Source organism: Felis catus, chromosome F2, assembly GCF_018350175.1.
Source record: "Felis catus isolate Fca126 chromosome F2, F.catus_Fca126_mat1.0, whole genome shotgun sequence".
In the NCBI taxonomy this organism is placed as follows: Eukaryota; Metazoa; Chordata; class Mammalia; order Carnivora; family Felidae; genus Felis; species Felis catus.
In genome coordinates, this window is record NC_058385.1 from 45,839,560 (window position 1) to 45,857,154 (window position 17,595).

At 37.1% G+C, this 17,595-nt stretch overlaps 1 protein-coding gene and 1 long non-coding RNA gene across 9 annotated transcripts in view; one reads left to right on the forward strand and one right to left on the reverse strand.

Annotated features, from left to right (window-relative positions):
• VPS13B (vacuolar protein sorting 13 homolog B) overlaps positions 1-17,595 on the forward strand; it is an 804,655-nt gene that overhangs the window by 692,717 nt on the left and 94,343 nt on the right. For all 8 annotated transcript variants that reach the window (XM_023248521.2, XM_023248520.2, XM_045050210.1 and 5 more), the window contains one exon: positions 11,052-11,248. In XM_023248521.2, coding sequence (XP_023104289.2) covers positions 11,052-11,248 — 197 coding nt within the window. The remainder of the gene's footprint in view (positions 1-11,051; positions 11,249-17,595) is intronic.
• LOC123383236 overlaps positions 1-17,595 on the reverse strand; it is a 46,626-nt gene that overhangs the window by 18,173 nt on the left and 10,858 nt on the right. The window lies entirely within an intron of this gene.

The window sequence follows — 17,595 nt, forward strand, 5'->3', positions numbered from 1 at the left end:
AAAACAACTGTATATTAACAAAATAAGAGTTTCACAACAATTACTCTTTCAAAAGTTACCAAGTAAAAACATTCCAGTGTGAAAAGCCTCCACTCCACCCCACCCCAGGGGTGTATGTCAGAAAGAATTTGAGGAAATTGATTACTTTTAAGGCTGCTTAAGTCAGTAGATAACAGATATAGTTTTCAGCTAACCAAAAAATTTAAAAGGAAAAATTGCAGAACGAGATGTTTACAGAGACTTTGAAAAGCTCTAACAGATTCCTGGGAAACCAAGACAACATACACATGCCTAGGGCTCTGTACTCTCACTGACCTCTGCACACGTACAAGATTAACGGGAGAAGGCCCAATCTGTCACCTCTGGCTAACCTCAAGGCTCTGCACAAGCAGGAAAGGAAAGCTAAGGCAGAGTTGAAGGCATGTCTCAACAGGCATATAGAGCCCTTCAGCAAAGACTTGGGGGCTTATTGGTTCGAGATCTTTAAGAAAATCTCTCATCATTAACTGACCACTAAGCTCACCAAGTGGAGACTTCAGTGGCCGCAGAACAAAGAATATGTACTTTTTAGAATTGATTCATAAATGTTACCAAACACAAACAACAACTGCAGGAAATAACAATGACAAGAAACCTTGGGCAGGGGAGAGAATCTGATGTCCATAGTTGTCACTATTTATTAGTAATATAATAGTAATATAGTTAATATCCATTAACATAATAAAATTTTGTATCATTTAAAATGTCCAATTTTCAGGGGTGCCGGGGTGGCTCAGTTGGTTAAGCGTCCAACTTCAGCTCAGGTCACACCCTCACGGTTCATGGGTTTGAGCCCTGCATCGGACTCTGTGTTGACAGCTCAGAGCCTGGAACCTGCTTTGGATTCTGTGTCTCTCTCTCTGCTCCTCCCCTACTCGTGCTTGCTCTCTCTCTCTCTCTCTCTCTCTCTCTCTCTCTCTCTGAAATAAAATTTTTTTTCTAATTTTAAAAAATAAATAAAATCCAATTTTCAACAAAAAAGTATGTGATATGCAAAGAAACAAAGTATGGCCCATATATAGGAAAAAGGAATCAATAGAAGCTGTCTCTCAGAAGCCCAGATATTGATCTTGCTAGACAAAGACTTTAGCCACCTATTTTAATATGTTCTAAGATTCTAAAGCAAGCCATGTCTAAAGAACTAAAGGGAAATATGAGAATGACTTTACACCAAATATATCAATAGATAGAAATTATAAAGAAAAAAAATTAAATAGAAATCCCAGAGTGAAAAAGTATAGTAACTGAAATGAAAAGTTTACTAGAGAGGCTCAACAGCATATTTGAGTAGGGAAGAAAGAACTAGTAAACTTAAAGATAGGTTGATTGAGTCTGAAGAGCAGAAAGAAAAAAAATAATTAAGACAAATGAACAGAGCCTCAGAGACTGTGGAATACCATCAAGTATGTCAAGATATGCATGATGATAGTCCTAAAAGGAGAGGAAAGAGAAAGAATATTTGAAGAAATAATTAATGGCTGAACACTTGCCAGATTCGATTTAAAAAAAAATAAACAAAAAAAAAAAAAACAGAAAACATTAGTGTACACATCCAAGAGTTCAGTGAACTCTAGGTAGAATAAACTCGAAGATTTCCATGTCAAACCCAATCAAACTGTCAAAAGACAACCTGTTGACTCATCATATATATAAAGGATACTCAATCAGATTAACAGCTGATTTCTCATCAGCAACTATGCAGGCCAGAAACAGAGAAATAACATATTCAATGTGTTGAAAGAAAAAGCCTACTGAAGAGAAAACATTTGCCAAATTAAGTAACTAAAAATGACAAAATGGATTCCATATTCAGATTTCTTCCTGAGTATCCACTTTAAAGGAATGGGAACTGGAAATTGTAAATGACACATTATGAGGTCGGTTTTTCTTCTTTAATATAAAGATAATTAGTTGAAGAACATAAGATTTATAATCAATAGGTCTGTCTTATGAAATGTATGTTCTTGAACACGATACTGAACTTCCCTGAGCCACAGTTAACCTATCTGTAAAATGGGATTAATATTTTCCTCACTAAGGTGATCTATAAGAAAAATCTTGGGGTGCCTTGGTGACTCATTCGGTTAAGCATCTGACTCTTGATTTCTGCTCATGTTGGCAAGATTGAGCCCTGTGTCAGGCCCACTTTCTGCCCCTCTTATGCTCGCTCGCTCTCTCTCTCAAAATAAATAAACATTTTTTTTTAAAAGAAAAATCTTTGTAAATTGCAAAGGTCTATTCACAAGGTAGTTTCTTCTGCCACAGCTGCCATCAGTGTTATTACTACAGAAACATAGGTGATGGTGGAAAAGCACCTGTTCTTCCCCTACTATAATCACCTGTTCGCTTGGTGTCCTGGAAGTCTGGAAATGTGGTGGGAGGAGTAATAAAGATGGTATCCTCTGCTGTGACCAGGCTTTGATAACTTAGTCCTGAGTGGAAGTTTCAGCTTTGTACTCCCTAACCCGACACAGCTACTCTGCCTCTCTTTCGTCTAATACAAAGTAAAGGACGATTGCAGCAGACAGACTACATCACTGGTTAGATCTTTCTCTCTACCATAAATACAAGGAAGATGCTTTCTCTGTATCCTTTTCCTAGGTTGCTCAGTGTGACTGAGTGGGCAGAGGGGCATTGGCCCAGCTTCAGCAAGCAGCCCCTGCACAAAGAAATCAAAGCTATTTATCTGTGAGGACAGATGGGCATTTGCAACCTCGCTAATAGTCTTGGCAGTGCTATTAAGTAATAAAAACAAATTAAGTGCCAAAATATTCTTTGTACCAGAAATATTTTTAAATAGCCAACACACATGCAAATCTTCCCAAATTAGCCATCAAATGGAAACAAATTGTGGAATAACATTTTCAATGCAAAAATACATGTGCTCTTACCAACTGGCAGATATACAACCTAAAATGTATTCATATGCAAAGACCACATATGCTTAGAGTACAGTTTATTATGTATGGCTGGCTAATTTTTTAGATTCTGTCAAATAATGGATAGGAAAACAAAATGTTATAAAATATATATATATATAATCTTGACAGTCATTTGAAATGTACCATGTGTTACATGTGGAATGTTTTCCAGTGAAACCAATTTACTTGTTCCCACTTCCCATGACTCAGTATTAGATATTCAAGCTTTCTAAACTATTTTTTGGCAACCAAGCTTCCTTGGAATAGTCCTCTTTCCTTCAAGTTATTCAGTGCAGGCATTAATAATAAATCCTCAGTTATAGATATGTAACTAAAGATCATTCACATCATCTCTTTCAAACCGAAAAGCACATAATAAAGTTATTTTAAATAGATCATACAAAACAGAGCCCAGGGTTACTCCTTGAGAATAATTAATTGCTACCATATGAAGCACAATCTGAGTGCGTTCAATTTTTCATTTAATTGTGTTACTACTAACCTAGAGATTAGCTGGGCAATGTCAGTTCCTAACTGAAAGGCAAAGAAGATGAGAGACCTAATGTAGAGCTTGTTGAAAGTAGGTGTGATTGCAAAATAAAATGGAAGGGCTCAGTATATAAAACAAGACCTTTGTAGAATAGAAGACTGTTTAAGAAGGTAAAAGTGTTACCTTTTCAGCACCTATCTTCATTTTAAAAACCTTGTTAAGCATATACCACGTATCAGACTTTGTGCCATTAATGCACCAGAGCAATAGCTAGAATTCTTTAAGAATCCTTCTCAGAAAACACATAGAATACAAGCCAGACCTCAGGAAGGAGCAGTAGGCTAACATTTAGAACCACAACCATTGTCCCTGACCCTCCTAAATCAGGACTCACTTCCAACACATGCCTCTCTTCCCTCCTTCCTAGTCACTACCCAGAGCAGGAGATTTATCTCCTCTTGTACAGATACAGATTCACATCCCTTTTTCCTCCTCTTACCAGCCTCCTCTCTTCTACATCCGAAACCCTTCCACTGAGCCCTCTGGAACACTTGCTCTGTGATTAGTGAACTCCCCTAAACCTCAGCCTTTCTTTGGGTATTTCCCCTCCCCTTTACCTTGGATGAAATCTTACTGTCCCCTGGGACTCTGTATACCACTGTAACCCTCCGAAATGGAGACTGTTCATCCCCTCACATCTCTTGTCACCTCAGAGTCAGAAGATGAGATGTTCTTGCTCACCAATGTCACTTGCCTTTACTCCTCTACCCTCCTGTAAAATCTCCCTGCTCCTTTGAGACTCACTCCATCTAATTGTTGGTCATCCCCACCCTTCTTTGTTGTTGTCATCTACTACCTTTTTGCTCACCCTAATTGTCAGAGTGTTTGGCCCATGGCTTCTTTTTTTTTTTTTTTTTTTTCAAATTTTTATTTAAATTCTAGTTAGTTCACATATAACACAGTATTAGTTTCGTGAGTAGAATTTAGTGATTCATCACTTACATAAAACACCCAGTGCTCATCACAAGGTCCCTCCTTAAACCCATTACCCATTTAGCCCATTCCTGCCCCTGCCCTTCCCTGCCAGCAACATCCATGCAAGTGACCCAGCCAACACCTCAACTTGATCTCCTCACTCTAGTGATCTTCTCCACAACATCTAACTACTCACTGTCACATACAAGCCCCAGACCTTGTCATCATCCCAAACTGTTCTGCCTCCTAAAGCATTCATTCCAGCATCTCATCTCACCTACAGTCTGCCTCTCCAGCCTGTTCACTCAAGTCCTACTTAGTCATTCATTAAACTGTATATAAACCTACCAAATATAAACCTATCCCTGCTTTCTCCCTGTCCATCAATCCGCTCTGTTTCCTCATCTCCTTTTAACCAGTTTATTTATTTTATTTTATTTTTTCAAATGTTTATTTATTTTGAGAGAAAGAGTGGGGGAGGGGCAGAGAGACAGAAGGAGAGAGAGAATCCCAAGCACGCTCTGTGCTGACAGCGCAGCTGACACTGGGGGAATCGAACTCATGAACCATGAGGTCATCATCTGAGCTGAAACCAGGAGTAAGACACTCAACCAGCCGAGCCACCCAGGAGGCCCTTGACCAGTTTATATGCTTAACTCATCATGTAAAACACCCTTTTGCAAATAAATACCCTGAACTTTGTTGCTCTCTGTCTTTCCATTACACTCTCCTAACAAAAGGCTAAGACTGGACAAACCAATAGCTGTGTATCAACACATTAACTCCCTCTTCCACTCTTCAGAATAGCCAACTCCTTATTTCAGATTTCCACTTGAATAATTCATTGGTACCTCTAACTCTGCTTGTCTAAAAATGAACTCATAACCTCCCTTCCCCTACCACACATATACTACAACCTACTCACCAGTGGGACAGATCAGCCACCCATCTCAGTAAATGACATCAGCATCCACACAGCTCACAGGCCAGAAACCTGGGAGTCATTCTTGACACCTCCCTCTCCTCATATCTAATCAGTCAACAGATTTTTATGTCCCCAGAATCTCCCACCCATCACTCTGCTGCCACCAACCATACTAAGGGTAGACCGCTGCACTAGCCTCCTGCCTGGCCCTTTCACATCCAGGCTTGTCCCCCTTTTAATCCATTCTGTACACAGTATCCAGAAGCTTTTAAAAGATAAATTTGACTGCATTAGTTCTTTGCTTAAAACTCCTCAAAGGTATCCCATTGATATGAAGGTGAAGTCAAAAATCCTTAACATGTCCTAAAAACAATGTGTTTTTCTTACCTACGTTTCGCAAATGAGGGAACTCAGGCCCAGAGTCGTTAAATATATTGCCCAAGTTGTAGAGCAGTGACTGAGGTGTCAGGGCCAGGATTTTATCCTATGGGAGTGTCATACCAAAAAGATGTTTTATGATGGAGAATTAAGAAAATATAAAGATTATATCTATATGGTTTATAAATTTGTGGCTTAATATATATTCGAATGGACAATTGACTAAAATTACCTTTAAAATACTAATTGTGGGGTGCCTGGGTGGCTCAGTTGGTTAAGTTTACTATTTTGGCTCAGGTCATAATCTCACGGTTCATGAGTTCAAGCACCATATCAGGCTCTGCACTGACAGTGCTTGGAGCCTGCTTGGGATATTCTCTCTCTCTCTCTCTCTCTCTCTCTCTCTCTCTCTCTCTCTCTCTCTGTCACTCTCTCTCTCTCTCAAAATAAATAAATAAACTTTAAAATATAAAAATAAAATATTAATTGTAATCATTATTAGCTTTGCTTTGGAAGTTTTGAAGACAAATACTTTCTTATAATGAGGTAAAGGATTAAATGTGCTTTTGCAAATGTAATTCCAGACATACAGTTTACAATTATTTCAACAGAATTTTATTTGGAGTGAATTTACTAATACCCCTTTATGTACCAAGGAAAATAGGGTTGTACAGAGGAAAATTGTGACAGCCACATAGCTGACATATTTGGGGGGTTATTTCTCTAGTAGTTTTCTATTGTTTTCTGAATTTTCAGAGTTGTCTGTAGTGTTCAGATTTAAGTATGTAACCACAGAGCCAGCCTCACACAAAGTTGTAAACTAAATAAAGTTTTTCTTTGGCTTTCCTCCAAATCTCTCTTTTTGAACTCTTCACAGCTCCTCCTCCCCTAAGTGCCCGTGTTGGTACAGTCCACTTTCATTGCCCTTAAACTGTCTCATGGCTTCCCGCAATGGTTCCCAGCTTGGGTTGCCTTGTATTATGGACCTATTCCAACCCTTGCCTTGCACATCAAAACTTACTAGATTTTTTTTTCCTTAAAGCCCCACTCTGCTTTCCAGTTTGACAGCCAATTTTCATAAGCTATTATATATTAATTTTAATGGAGAACTTCTGGAGACAATGCCAGAAACAAGTCTTTTCACTCTATTTTCTGTGTAACCTCTCTACCAAAAAGATAAGTTTGGACTTTACATTCTGTTATTTGCATTATAAAAAACAGTGAGTATATTAAATATGCTTTTCTAAACTCATTTGCCCTCTTCCACTGAGATTCATACATCTTACTCCTGCTTTATACATTTTATCCACCTCTGGTTATGATTGCCCTAAACCAAAGGACTGACTCATTGGCAGTCAGTGGCAGTCCAGAGAGGAGATAAGCAATGAGATATTCCTTTATCTCTCAAGTCACAGCCAACATGGAGGGCCACATTTTAATAGATCTATAGAAGATGACTGCATTGAACTATGATTACAGTATTCCTTTATATCCAGGTTCAAGGTTTATTACTTTCTTCTCACAAGCCCAACCCATTGTTAAGAAATCTAGCAAGTAGGACCCTTAATCACAACCTAGCTGATTCTGGCAACAATACTCAAACTTTAGAAGTGTTCTTTGAGCATGAGAAGGATAAATACTTCATAGCTAACATTTTTTGAGCTTTTACTATGTGGTATTATATGAGATGCTTTGTCTCCTTTAAATCTCACAGTTCATGAGATAGTTATCTCTTTTTTAGAAATAAGGAAACTAATGTTGGAGAAATTAATTTGCCCAAGAACTCATAGGTAATAGAGCTACGAAGTGAATCCCATTAGGTCTGACTCCAAAGTCCATGCTTTCATCTTCTATACTTCTTTGTGGAGAATTTTTAATGTGCCAGAGGTGGGCTGACTCACCTAGTGTATGTATATACATTCATTCATTCATGAATTATTCATTCATTCATTCAGCAGCTTTTTTTTCTTTTTGAACATTCACTGTGTACACTTTGCCAAGTGCTGTGAACATCTAGAGCTTAGCCAAATGGAAATTATTCCCTCAAGGAATGTGCCTACCAGGGAAGATGTCATGTATAGAAATAACTATAATGTGAGGTATACAGTGATAAGAGCTATGAAACAGATTCCCTTTTTAAAAATACTATTGGAGTCCAGAAAAAAGAGAGCATTTTTCCATCTGGGGAGGTGAAAAGGCTCAAAGAAAAGTGGTATTTCATTTGGACCCTGATAGATGGGAAGGATTTAAACATGAGACAATGAGAAACGAGGGAGTGTATGGGTATTTCAGGCTGAGAGAGAATATTGAAACAAAAGACCCAGAGAGGGGAAAGTTAGAAAAAAGTATGTCATGGAAAGCAAGAAGGGAGACAATTTCAAGAAATGGTGGGGAAAACTGGATTAGTGTGAATGTGTTACTTCAGCATTAACCAGAACATACACCTCTGTTGCGTTACACTGTTAGCCTCTTTTGCATATCCATTTTGTTCCCCTTTTTCCCATTTAGCATCTCTCCATACACAAATGATCAAGTCTCTCTTTAAAGAAAAGAAACTTTGTTATGGGTGGAGGTAAATAACTCCCATTGAAAAATTAAGAATCACTTATTTAGAAATGAAAGGCTAAAGAGATATCTCTTCATTTGAGAAGCTTTTGTTAAGATCCTCTTATGTCCCAAAAAGGGTGTTTAGATGCTAGGAATAGTTTTTTAAATAATGTGTCATTTTTACCTCAAGGATCTCAGAGTCAGCTAAAGGAGACAAATGTGTAAATAGAAAATTGCAAAGTGTAATTAGTTTTATGATAGAGGAGTGTATTAGAAGTGGCACAAAAGAGACAGCAATCAGCTGCCTTAGAAGAGGAAATGCTTCTAAAAGGGGAGACACATCTGAGCCCAGTCCTTTTTTTTTTTAAGACAAATGGGATTAACCTACGTGTTCCATTTTAGAGCTTTTTTTAAATTTAGTAATATATCTTGAATGTCTTTTGTGTCAGTAGATATAAATATTCCTTATTCATTGTAATTGTTGTATAGTAATCCATTCTGTAGCTCTGCACAGTATATTTAACTAATCCCCTATTGATGGATATTTGAGTTGTTTCCAATTTCTTACTAATACACCCAAGTGCTGAAATAAATACACACTTGTATTGGAATCCCTGTAAACAAATTCTTAGACATATACTTCTAAGGATTTAATAGATCTTGCTAAATTACCTGTCAAAAACAGTGGGTGAAAATGCTTATTCCCACATCTGTACAGAAATTGGAACTGTCGGTTTTTTAAAACTGCCAGAGTAATAAACTAAAAATATTACATTATTAATTTGAATTTGAATGTAAGTATTAGGGAAGTTGACTATCTCTCTTTTTTTTTAAGTTTATTTATTTATTTTGAAAGAGACAGAGACAACAAGAGTGGGGAAGGGGCAGAAAGAGAAAGAGACACAGAATCCGAAGCAGGCTCCAGGCTCTAAGCTGTCAGCACAGAGCCCGACGTGGGGCTTGAACTCACGAACTGCGAGACCATAACCTGAGCCAAAGTCGGATGCTTAACCGTTTGAGCCACCAGCTATCTCTTTTTATTTTTTTTATTTTTTTATTTTTTGGTTGAGCACAAGAAGGGGAGAGGCAGAAGGAGGGAGGGAAGGAGAGAGAAAGAGAAAGAAAGAAAGAACCCAAGGCAGGAAACATGCCCCGTGCAGAGCCCAATGTGGGGCTCGATCCCACAACCATGAGATCATGATATGAGTCTAAATCAGGAATTGGATGCTTAACCGACTGAGCCACCCAGGTGCCTCTGAAGTTGGCTATCTTTTCATATTTAGTAGCCAATTGTTTTTCTTTTTCTGTGTACTAATTACTGTCAGAGTCTAGGATTTTACTGTATGCAGGCTAATAAATTAGCCTATTAGTGTTTCATGGCTGCTGGCAGAAGACCTGAGACTCATGGATTAGAAGCAAACATTATTGCTCGGGATACAGCAAGCAATTTGAGCATCACATTTGTATTTTGCCCCAGGTCCCACAAGGGCAATGCACAGGGCCCTCAGGGGGATGGTTTGCATGCAGTAGGTATGTGGGAGAGCCGAGGGACAGGGACATGGAGCTTGTCGAATCTACCACTTTTAGAGCAAGTCTGCTCTTTGTCCTAAAAAGAGACTTTACCTCATCCCTCAGAGTCACTCTCTGTGAACACAACCTGAGAACTAGCCCCAGTTGACAGCTTTCAGAGCCTTGTATCCTCTACATACCCAGCAGCAACATACAAGGAAGGTCAGGGCCCATGGCTAATTGCCTTTTCCAACATCTTCCCTTTCTTATTTTTCTATATAGTTATTTATCATTTTTACATTGATTTGTAAGCATTCTCTGCTCTCACAACAATTATTACTAGATCTGTCATTGAATATCACCTATCTTATCCTAATTTGCTTTTTTTTTAATTTGATTTTATCCACTGTTGTTTCGTGGAGGGATTTTCTTCCATAGGTTTCATGCCATACCTATAAAAAGAAAGCTGTTCTATTATGATAAAGATATTAACTGATTTTTTTTCTCCTATGCTTTCAGTTTGGCCTTTAACATTTTGATCCTTTTGGAATCTAATTTCATGTAGGAATGATGCAGGGACCCAGTTTGGTTTTACAAAAGTAGCTAGACAGTTCTTGCAATCTAATTTCTTGTCTTTCCCCTCCTTGTTTGAAATGGTATCTTCCTTACATACTAAAATTTATCTGTACTTATCTTATACTGTTTTTTGTTCTGTTTCTTGTAATCTGTTTGTAGGTTACTATCAAACCTTATCTTTTAATTACTATAGCTTTATAATATACTTAACATCTGGTAGAATTTGTTCCTCATCGTTTCTCTTTTATTGAAAATCTTTCTTGGCTGTTTTCACATATTATTCTTGAATGGGTCTTTTAAAATAAAGTACATGTGGCGCCTGGGTGGCTCATTCGGTTAAGCATCCGACTTTTGATTTCAGGTCAGGTCATGATCTCACCGTATGTGAGATCAAGCCCTCTGTTGGGCTCTGTGCTGAGCATGGAATCTACTTGGGATTCTCTCGCCCCTCTCTGTTCTCCTCCACTCATGTGCTCACTCGCTCAAAATAAATATACTTTAAAAAAAAGTAGATATACAAGGTGAATATAACTATGAAAAGAAACTCTAAACTACTGTCTTTTTACAACCTTATCCCTTTATAAAAGTCTCATTGTTCTAACTTTTATGGTTTACTTTGCATTTCAATAAATACAGAGCTGTATCATAGTTTCTATTTGCAACTTCTAAAATCTTCTCTCTTTTAATATAGATTCCTTGTAGTTTGGAATACTGGGATGAACTCCAGAAGGTTTTTGTTGCATTTCAAGAATTCAGTCTGTCTGAAAGCAAAGTTTGTGAACTGCAGTTGCCGGATATCAATCTTATGAATGACCAGAAGAAATTGGTATCCTCGGATCTTTGGAGAATTGTCTTGAACAGCAGTCAAAATGGTGCTGATGACCAAAGGTAACTCAGTGAAAGATGAAATAGTGCCACTCTGCTAGGAAACAATCATCAAGTCAACTTCTCTAATGACCCCTCGCTGGGCAGTATCTTGGCTGTCAAGCCACTGTGTGAACTACAGATGAGAACTAGGAATTAAGATAGAAACTGATATCTCAGAGTCTGTGTACTAACAATCCTAAGTTGTATTCAAAATATGGCCTTGTGAGCCCTCACTAAGAACCTGTTCCTTAAATATAAAAACAAAACAAAAGGTGCAGAAAACAAACTACCAAAAAAAAAAAAAAAGTCTAGTCATCCTGAACCAAAAAATATAAAGGAAAGAGCCACTAATCCTTCAGCAGACTCTTAATGACACAGTAAACCATGTGTGTAATGATAACCCTGGGGCATTAGGAGAAAGATTAGATAAATTGAATTGTCTCCCTCAGTAACCTAAGCTTCAGCACTTCTTCCAGTTTACATATCCCTGTTAATTAAGCCTTTCTGTTCATGCTCCCATAAAAGATGAGAAAAAGATACTAAATCACACTCAGTGGAACAATTTTCTTGGGTCATGTGATAGTATGTGCACTGTGGGCCTTGGCCCATCTTGCTGTCCATCACTTTCAGTGTTCTACCTTCCAGTTCTCCTGATGAGTTGGCTTTAACATTATCTTACTCCTTTTATATAATCCCTCCTTTCCCCCCCCAAACAACATTCTGACACTAACACAGAGAAAAAGTACCCATCATTCATTACACCCTGCAAAGCAACTGTTTTCTCTTTTTTGTTACCTTTATTTTTGCCCATTAATGTATGCCTTTACAAGGTGATAATTATAGCACATCATATTGTATTCTGATTCCTATTTTATATAAATAGTTGTGAATGCTTTCTCTTTTTTTTATTAAATAATGATACATGTTCATTGAAGAGCATTTTGGAAATGAAGAAAATTCCACCACACGTAATCGTAATCATATCACACTGATAACCTCTGTTATCATTTTAATAGTTAACATGTTAATTTTAATAGTTAAAATGTTAACATTGTAATAGTAGCCTTACTTCAATTACTTTGTGTGCTTAGCAATAATGTTTTATACTTTATATATTCTATTTCTAGGTCATTTGGGCTTTTTAAGAATAGTTACTTTTCTATTACCTAGTAATTACAACTAGTAAAAAGATGTTAAAGGAGTGGGATCTTAATTTTACCTATATGCATAATGTAGCAATGAAAATAACACCCATCCGGTGAAGAGTTAGCAAATGGATAAGAAGATTGCCTATTCTAAGCTATAGGTTACCTAATCAGAAACCAGGAAATCTCAGAAAATAAAGCTATAAGTAATGAAATTGTGTTTTTTTTAATCTGAGTTTCATTAGTAGTATCAAAGTAGAAATCATTTCTTGATTCTAATCATGAAAGAATGCATTTTCAACATTGAAAGAAGCACTTCAGACAAGGTTAATTCCCCTGAATCTGAAACATTCATAAAAATTACTTTTGTGGTAGGCTTAACACTACAGAAATGTGGAACCTTTAGGGAATGGAAATTTATGCAGACAATCAAATTCAGGCAATTTTTCACCAAGCTTTTGACAGTGTAATCACAGATCTTTTGTCCTCACCTGGGATTTTTCAAGTTACCTAATATTTCACAACTGATCTTGCTTTGTTTGACATTAACCATTTTTCAGATAGAATTTGATATTAATGAAATTAAAGAGTTGGTTTAAAAGTCCACATAATCAGACCCTACTAAGACACTTTTCAAAAGGAACAGTAAATATATTTTATCCAATTTCTACAAAAAAAAACATTAGTGCTATAATAATATGTTAACATTTCATGTAGAAAGAAAACTGTTACAGTTAGCTCCAGCATATTCTGTCATGAGAAATTTAGAACTGGACAAAAACCTGATGCTTTTATGATTAGAGATTATCTTAATATTCTCAGTGGTTTGAGAAGGATATTCATCAGATTATTGTACATTCCAGGAAGAAAGTTTATAAAAATAAGTCCCATGAAGCTTACTGTTTAAAAAGAAAGGAAAAAAAGCAAAGAGAATCTTGTCTACAATTGGCATAAAGTTACAACAGTGCAGGGCAGCTCAGTGGTAATGAGCTTCCCTGTATGTATGCAAATGGAAGCACTATTTAATAGAGAAGTCCAAGTTAGAAGACCTGGATTAAGTCCTGGATTCGTCACCAAATAGGTATTTGGCCTTGAGAAACTGATTTCTGAGTTGAGGCCTTAAGAAATGAATAGGAGCTAACCAGTCCAAAGGGTGTCAGGTAGCCTTCATTACAAAGGACTGGAGACAAAAGAGCCAGTCTCTTAAGCCTTTGTTTATCCCATACAGGTAGATTCTCTTTAATTCATTGCCTGTGGATTTGTAATAATTATATCCCACCACCTTTTTAACCAGTGGTTTGCTTGATCATATGAAAATGAATGATTGGTAATGATTATGCTTTTCCAAAGGTGGCATTTGAAGTAGAGTAACATCAAAACTGTGGGCAGGATTAAGCGATGGTACAGCATCCTGGGGCTAGGAATCCTGGGGAACCATCCCATTCTTAGGCCTGAAGGCTAAAGGGAAATACCTGCCTCAGCCCACTCTCCTCTCTCCTTCTAATCTCCTATGGGCACCTCCTGCCGGCTGAACCAAAGAACAAGCCAGAGGACAAAGCAGCTTGTTGATAGAGTCCAGTGGCAGAGAAGAGGATGAGGAATGGTGTAGAAAGTGGATCTAGAGAACAAACAAAGTAGCCAGTAACTACACACTATATTTGGAATTTACAGTTTCTTACCCAAGTGACTGGCCCTCAAAGGAAAAAAAGGGAAGCAGAATGGTGGGCCCAGTTCTCAGGCTTTGGACCACTCTGCTGTGTTCCCTGGGTTTGGAATCAATTAGATGTCTTCTGATGGACCAGAACAGCTGTCTAATTTGTTTCCCCCTCTTACCTTCACTCCAATAACTAATTCCAGAAGTATGTGACTATGTCAAGTCACACAAATTACAGGTAATTATCATGTAGCACAGTAATCACTGTGCAAATCTTGATATATATGTCCAGTTAACTTTATTACCAGTTGTTTGATGATAATGCTAAACTCTCTTCACCTGTGCCAAGTCTTTGGTGGTTTGTTGTACATATTGCATGGTCATTTTCTGACAACATTAGAACATGTGAAAGCATATTGCTTATCAGGACTTTTTATCCCCACCCCCAAAATGCTGGTTAATGGAAGAAGGCAGCTTAGGAAAAAAAAGTGGCTTAAGAGTGTGTGGCTCTCTCTCCATGCAATGAAAATTGAAACTCGGGTGAGATTTTTGGAGTACTTTCATCTTTGGTTGTGCCGAAACAAAATATTTTCTCCTACTCCCACTTTTCTCATAAAAGAGGCCACAGTCTCCTCATATTTGGTAATCTTTGAGACAATGATCAGCAGCTGTTTGTTTGTTTGTTTGTTTGTTTGTTTGTTTGTTTGTTTGTTTTTTGAAGAGGAGAGGCTCTTCATTTTCCAAAGCTTTGATTGTTGCATAGACAGTGAAGAAATTAGAGAAAGAGCATCGTGATGATCAGGTCTCTGGATTGTTTCTTTCCTCTCCACCAGTTGAACTTTCTCTGGCAGAAGATGACCATGGCCTCCAGATTCTGTTCCTTTCCATTTGGCTACTTGGATATGCACTTTTAGATATACCTAAATTTGTTGAGTACCATTTTAAAACATCTTTTGACTTTCATAAACCATTTAGGTGTAAACCAAACATTCTTTGTAAGGCAGAACGTATGTTTAGCCTTCTCTCCTGGGGGGGGGGGGGCGGGGGGGAGAAGGGATGCTTGTATTTTTCCCCAGGTGTCTTTTTGAAGCCTTTTACTATTTCCTTTGAGTTGGTGATTGAACTTTATATAACAACAGGGAGTTGGTCTTTTGCTAGGTAATCCTTTTCCCCTTAACACATTCCCCATAGGATTCAGTGTTCACCTAAAGTTCCTAGGCTGATGATGTTAACATGACACAGAAATCTCCATGTCATGGTGCTTATTCTCTGAACTGTGGAAGATTCTCTTTCTCTTTTTAATGTCAGATACAAAGGAGTCCTTTACCTGAGGGCCTGTTTAAGCCTGTTTTGTAAGCCATGGATTACAACCCACTTGGTGGCTCATGAAATCAATTTAACAGGTTGCAGCCTAAATTTTTTTAATAAAACAAAAAATATTGGCGTGAAAAGGACAAATATTGAATAATTTCACATATGCGAGATACCAAGAGTAGCAAATTTATAGAGACAGAGTAGAATGGTATTGCACAATAATGCAAATGTACTTAATTCCACTAAACTGTATACTTGGTTAAAATAGTCAATATGTTACATATAATAGTATATTTATAATATATTCATAATATATATTCTATAATATATAATAGTATATTTATGTTATATATATTTTTTATTTTTAAAAAACCTACCTGTCCCCCTCTGCCCATTTTATATGTATACTAGAGTATAATAAAAATGTATTTTTTACCTTGGGTTATAATTAAAACATTTTAAAAATGATGATTCTAAGGGGTAGAGAGAACTTGATGCAGAGACACACACACCCTCCCTTGTCCTTTCTTAACCATGTAGCTCTCTCCCAGGATAGACAGAGCAGTATTTTGCAGGAGACAGGAGAGAGTTTAGATGAACTAGTGTTGGGAGACCATGCCACATTGAGATGAATGTCAGTGTGATATTTTAAGACCCCTTTTGGGAGCTAAAAGTAATCATCAACAGTTAACGTTAAACTGAGTAACCAGTATGGTACCCTGTTTGCCAACTAGAAATAGAATTTTTTTTTTTCTGTTAAGGAGTGTTAGAAATTATACTGAACATTTCGTATGCAGGATCTCCTTTGATACTCAGTCATTCAATTACTGTACCCATTTTACAAATGAAAAAAACTGAGATTTAGCCAGGTGGTGATATAACTTGTCCAAGGTTGTAATATCAATGATAGAAGTGCAAGCATGTTCACAAGTTCTCTTACCCAGTTATTCTCTGCTTAATCTCTCTGCTGTATTTTGCTATATTATAAAACTCTTCTTACTACAGAGGGATCCAGAGAAAAGCTCAAGCCTTCGTCAGTTGAGTCAGATCATTGTTGAGTACCTGCACTGCTCTAGGGGTTTACCCCAGAATGGCATCTAGGGGTGAATCTTTAAGGACTATGCCTTGGTCCAAGCATCAGGACACAGACTTACTAAAATATTCCTTGTTTAAAAAGTGATACCCCTCTATAAGTTACCCTTCCAGTTGATAAGTAACCTTTTGGCTAAAATGAAGATGTGCGTATGTAAAACTCTTGCCATACTTTCCACGTTTTAGAATATTTCCACTATTCTAAAAAGTTGGGTTTCCATTAGGATCTTAGAGATATTTCAACTAACTACTGAATCTTGAGTTCTGTGTATTCCTGTTTGAGAGGTGTTACTCCTAGGAATCACCATTTTTACTTTCCTATTTCTGCTGATTACACATCTCATAAATTATGTTTTTCCTTTTGATAATTGGATCAAAGTTCATTGTACCTAATTAAGGCAATTATACAAATACAGCTGCTCCTAATGTCCCTAAGAGGGTCATTACTCTCATATATGACGGTTGAGATCGATTTTTTAATTTTTTTAACGTTTATTTATTTTTTGAGAGACCGAGAGTGAGCAGGGGAGGGGCAGAGAGCGAGGGAGTCACAGAATTCAAAGCAGGCCCCATGCTCTGAGCTGTCAGCACAGAGTCAAGCGCGAGCCTTGAACTCATGAATCGTGAGATCATGACCTGAGCTGAAGTCAGACACTTAACCAACTGAGTCACCCAGGCACCCCAAATGTTGAGATCTTTTTAATCCTTGTGTAAGAGGTAGACATACATAGGCTACTTTTATAGTAATGACAATAATCAAATTGAGTGTGGAAAAACTATAATTTTACTGATTCAAAATACATGTAAAGTATATTCAGATTGTGTATACCATGTTAATTTTGTTTAAGAAATTTTAATTTTGATATGACTCCAATTTTTGAGTAAGTCTGAATTTTTAAATATAGATTAGCTCAGCAACCATTTTAGTCAGGATTTTAAGATTAAAGGAATATTACTAACTACTTGAGTATGTTAGGAGTTGCTATATAAGCCTAAAAAATTATCTCTTTAAAAATTTATGTGTATATCAATTTAGAAAAAAGTAAAAAATTAATCAATTTGTTAATAATTGTAGCACATACTCATGTTTTAGCAGCCTTTTTCAATATGTTATATGTAGTATCTGCCACTCTCAAGATAGGAAAATAAATCTTGGAAAATCT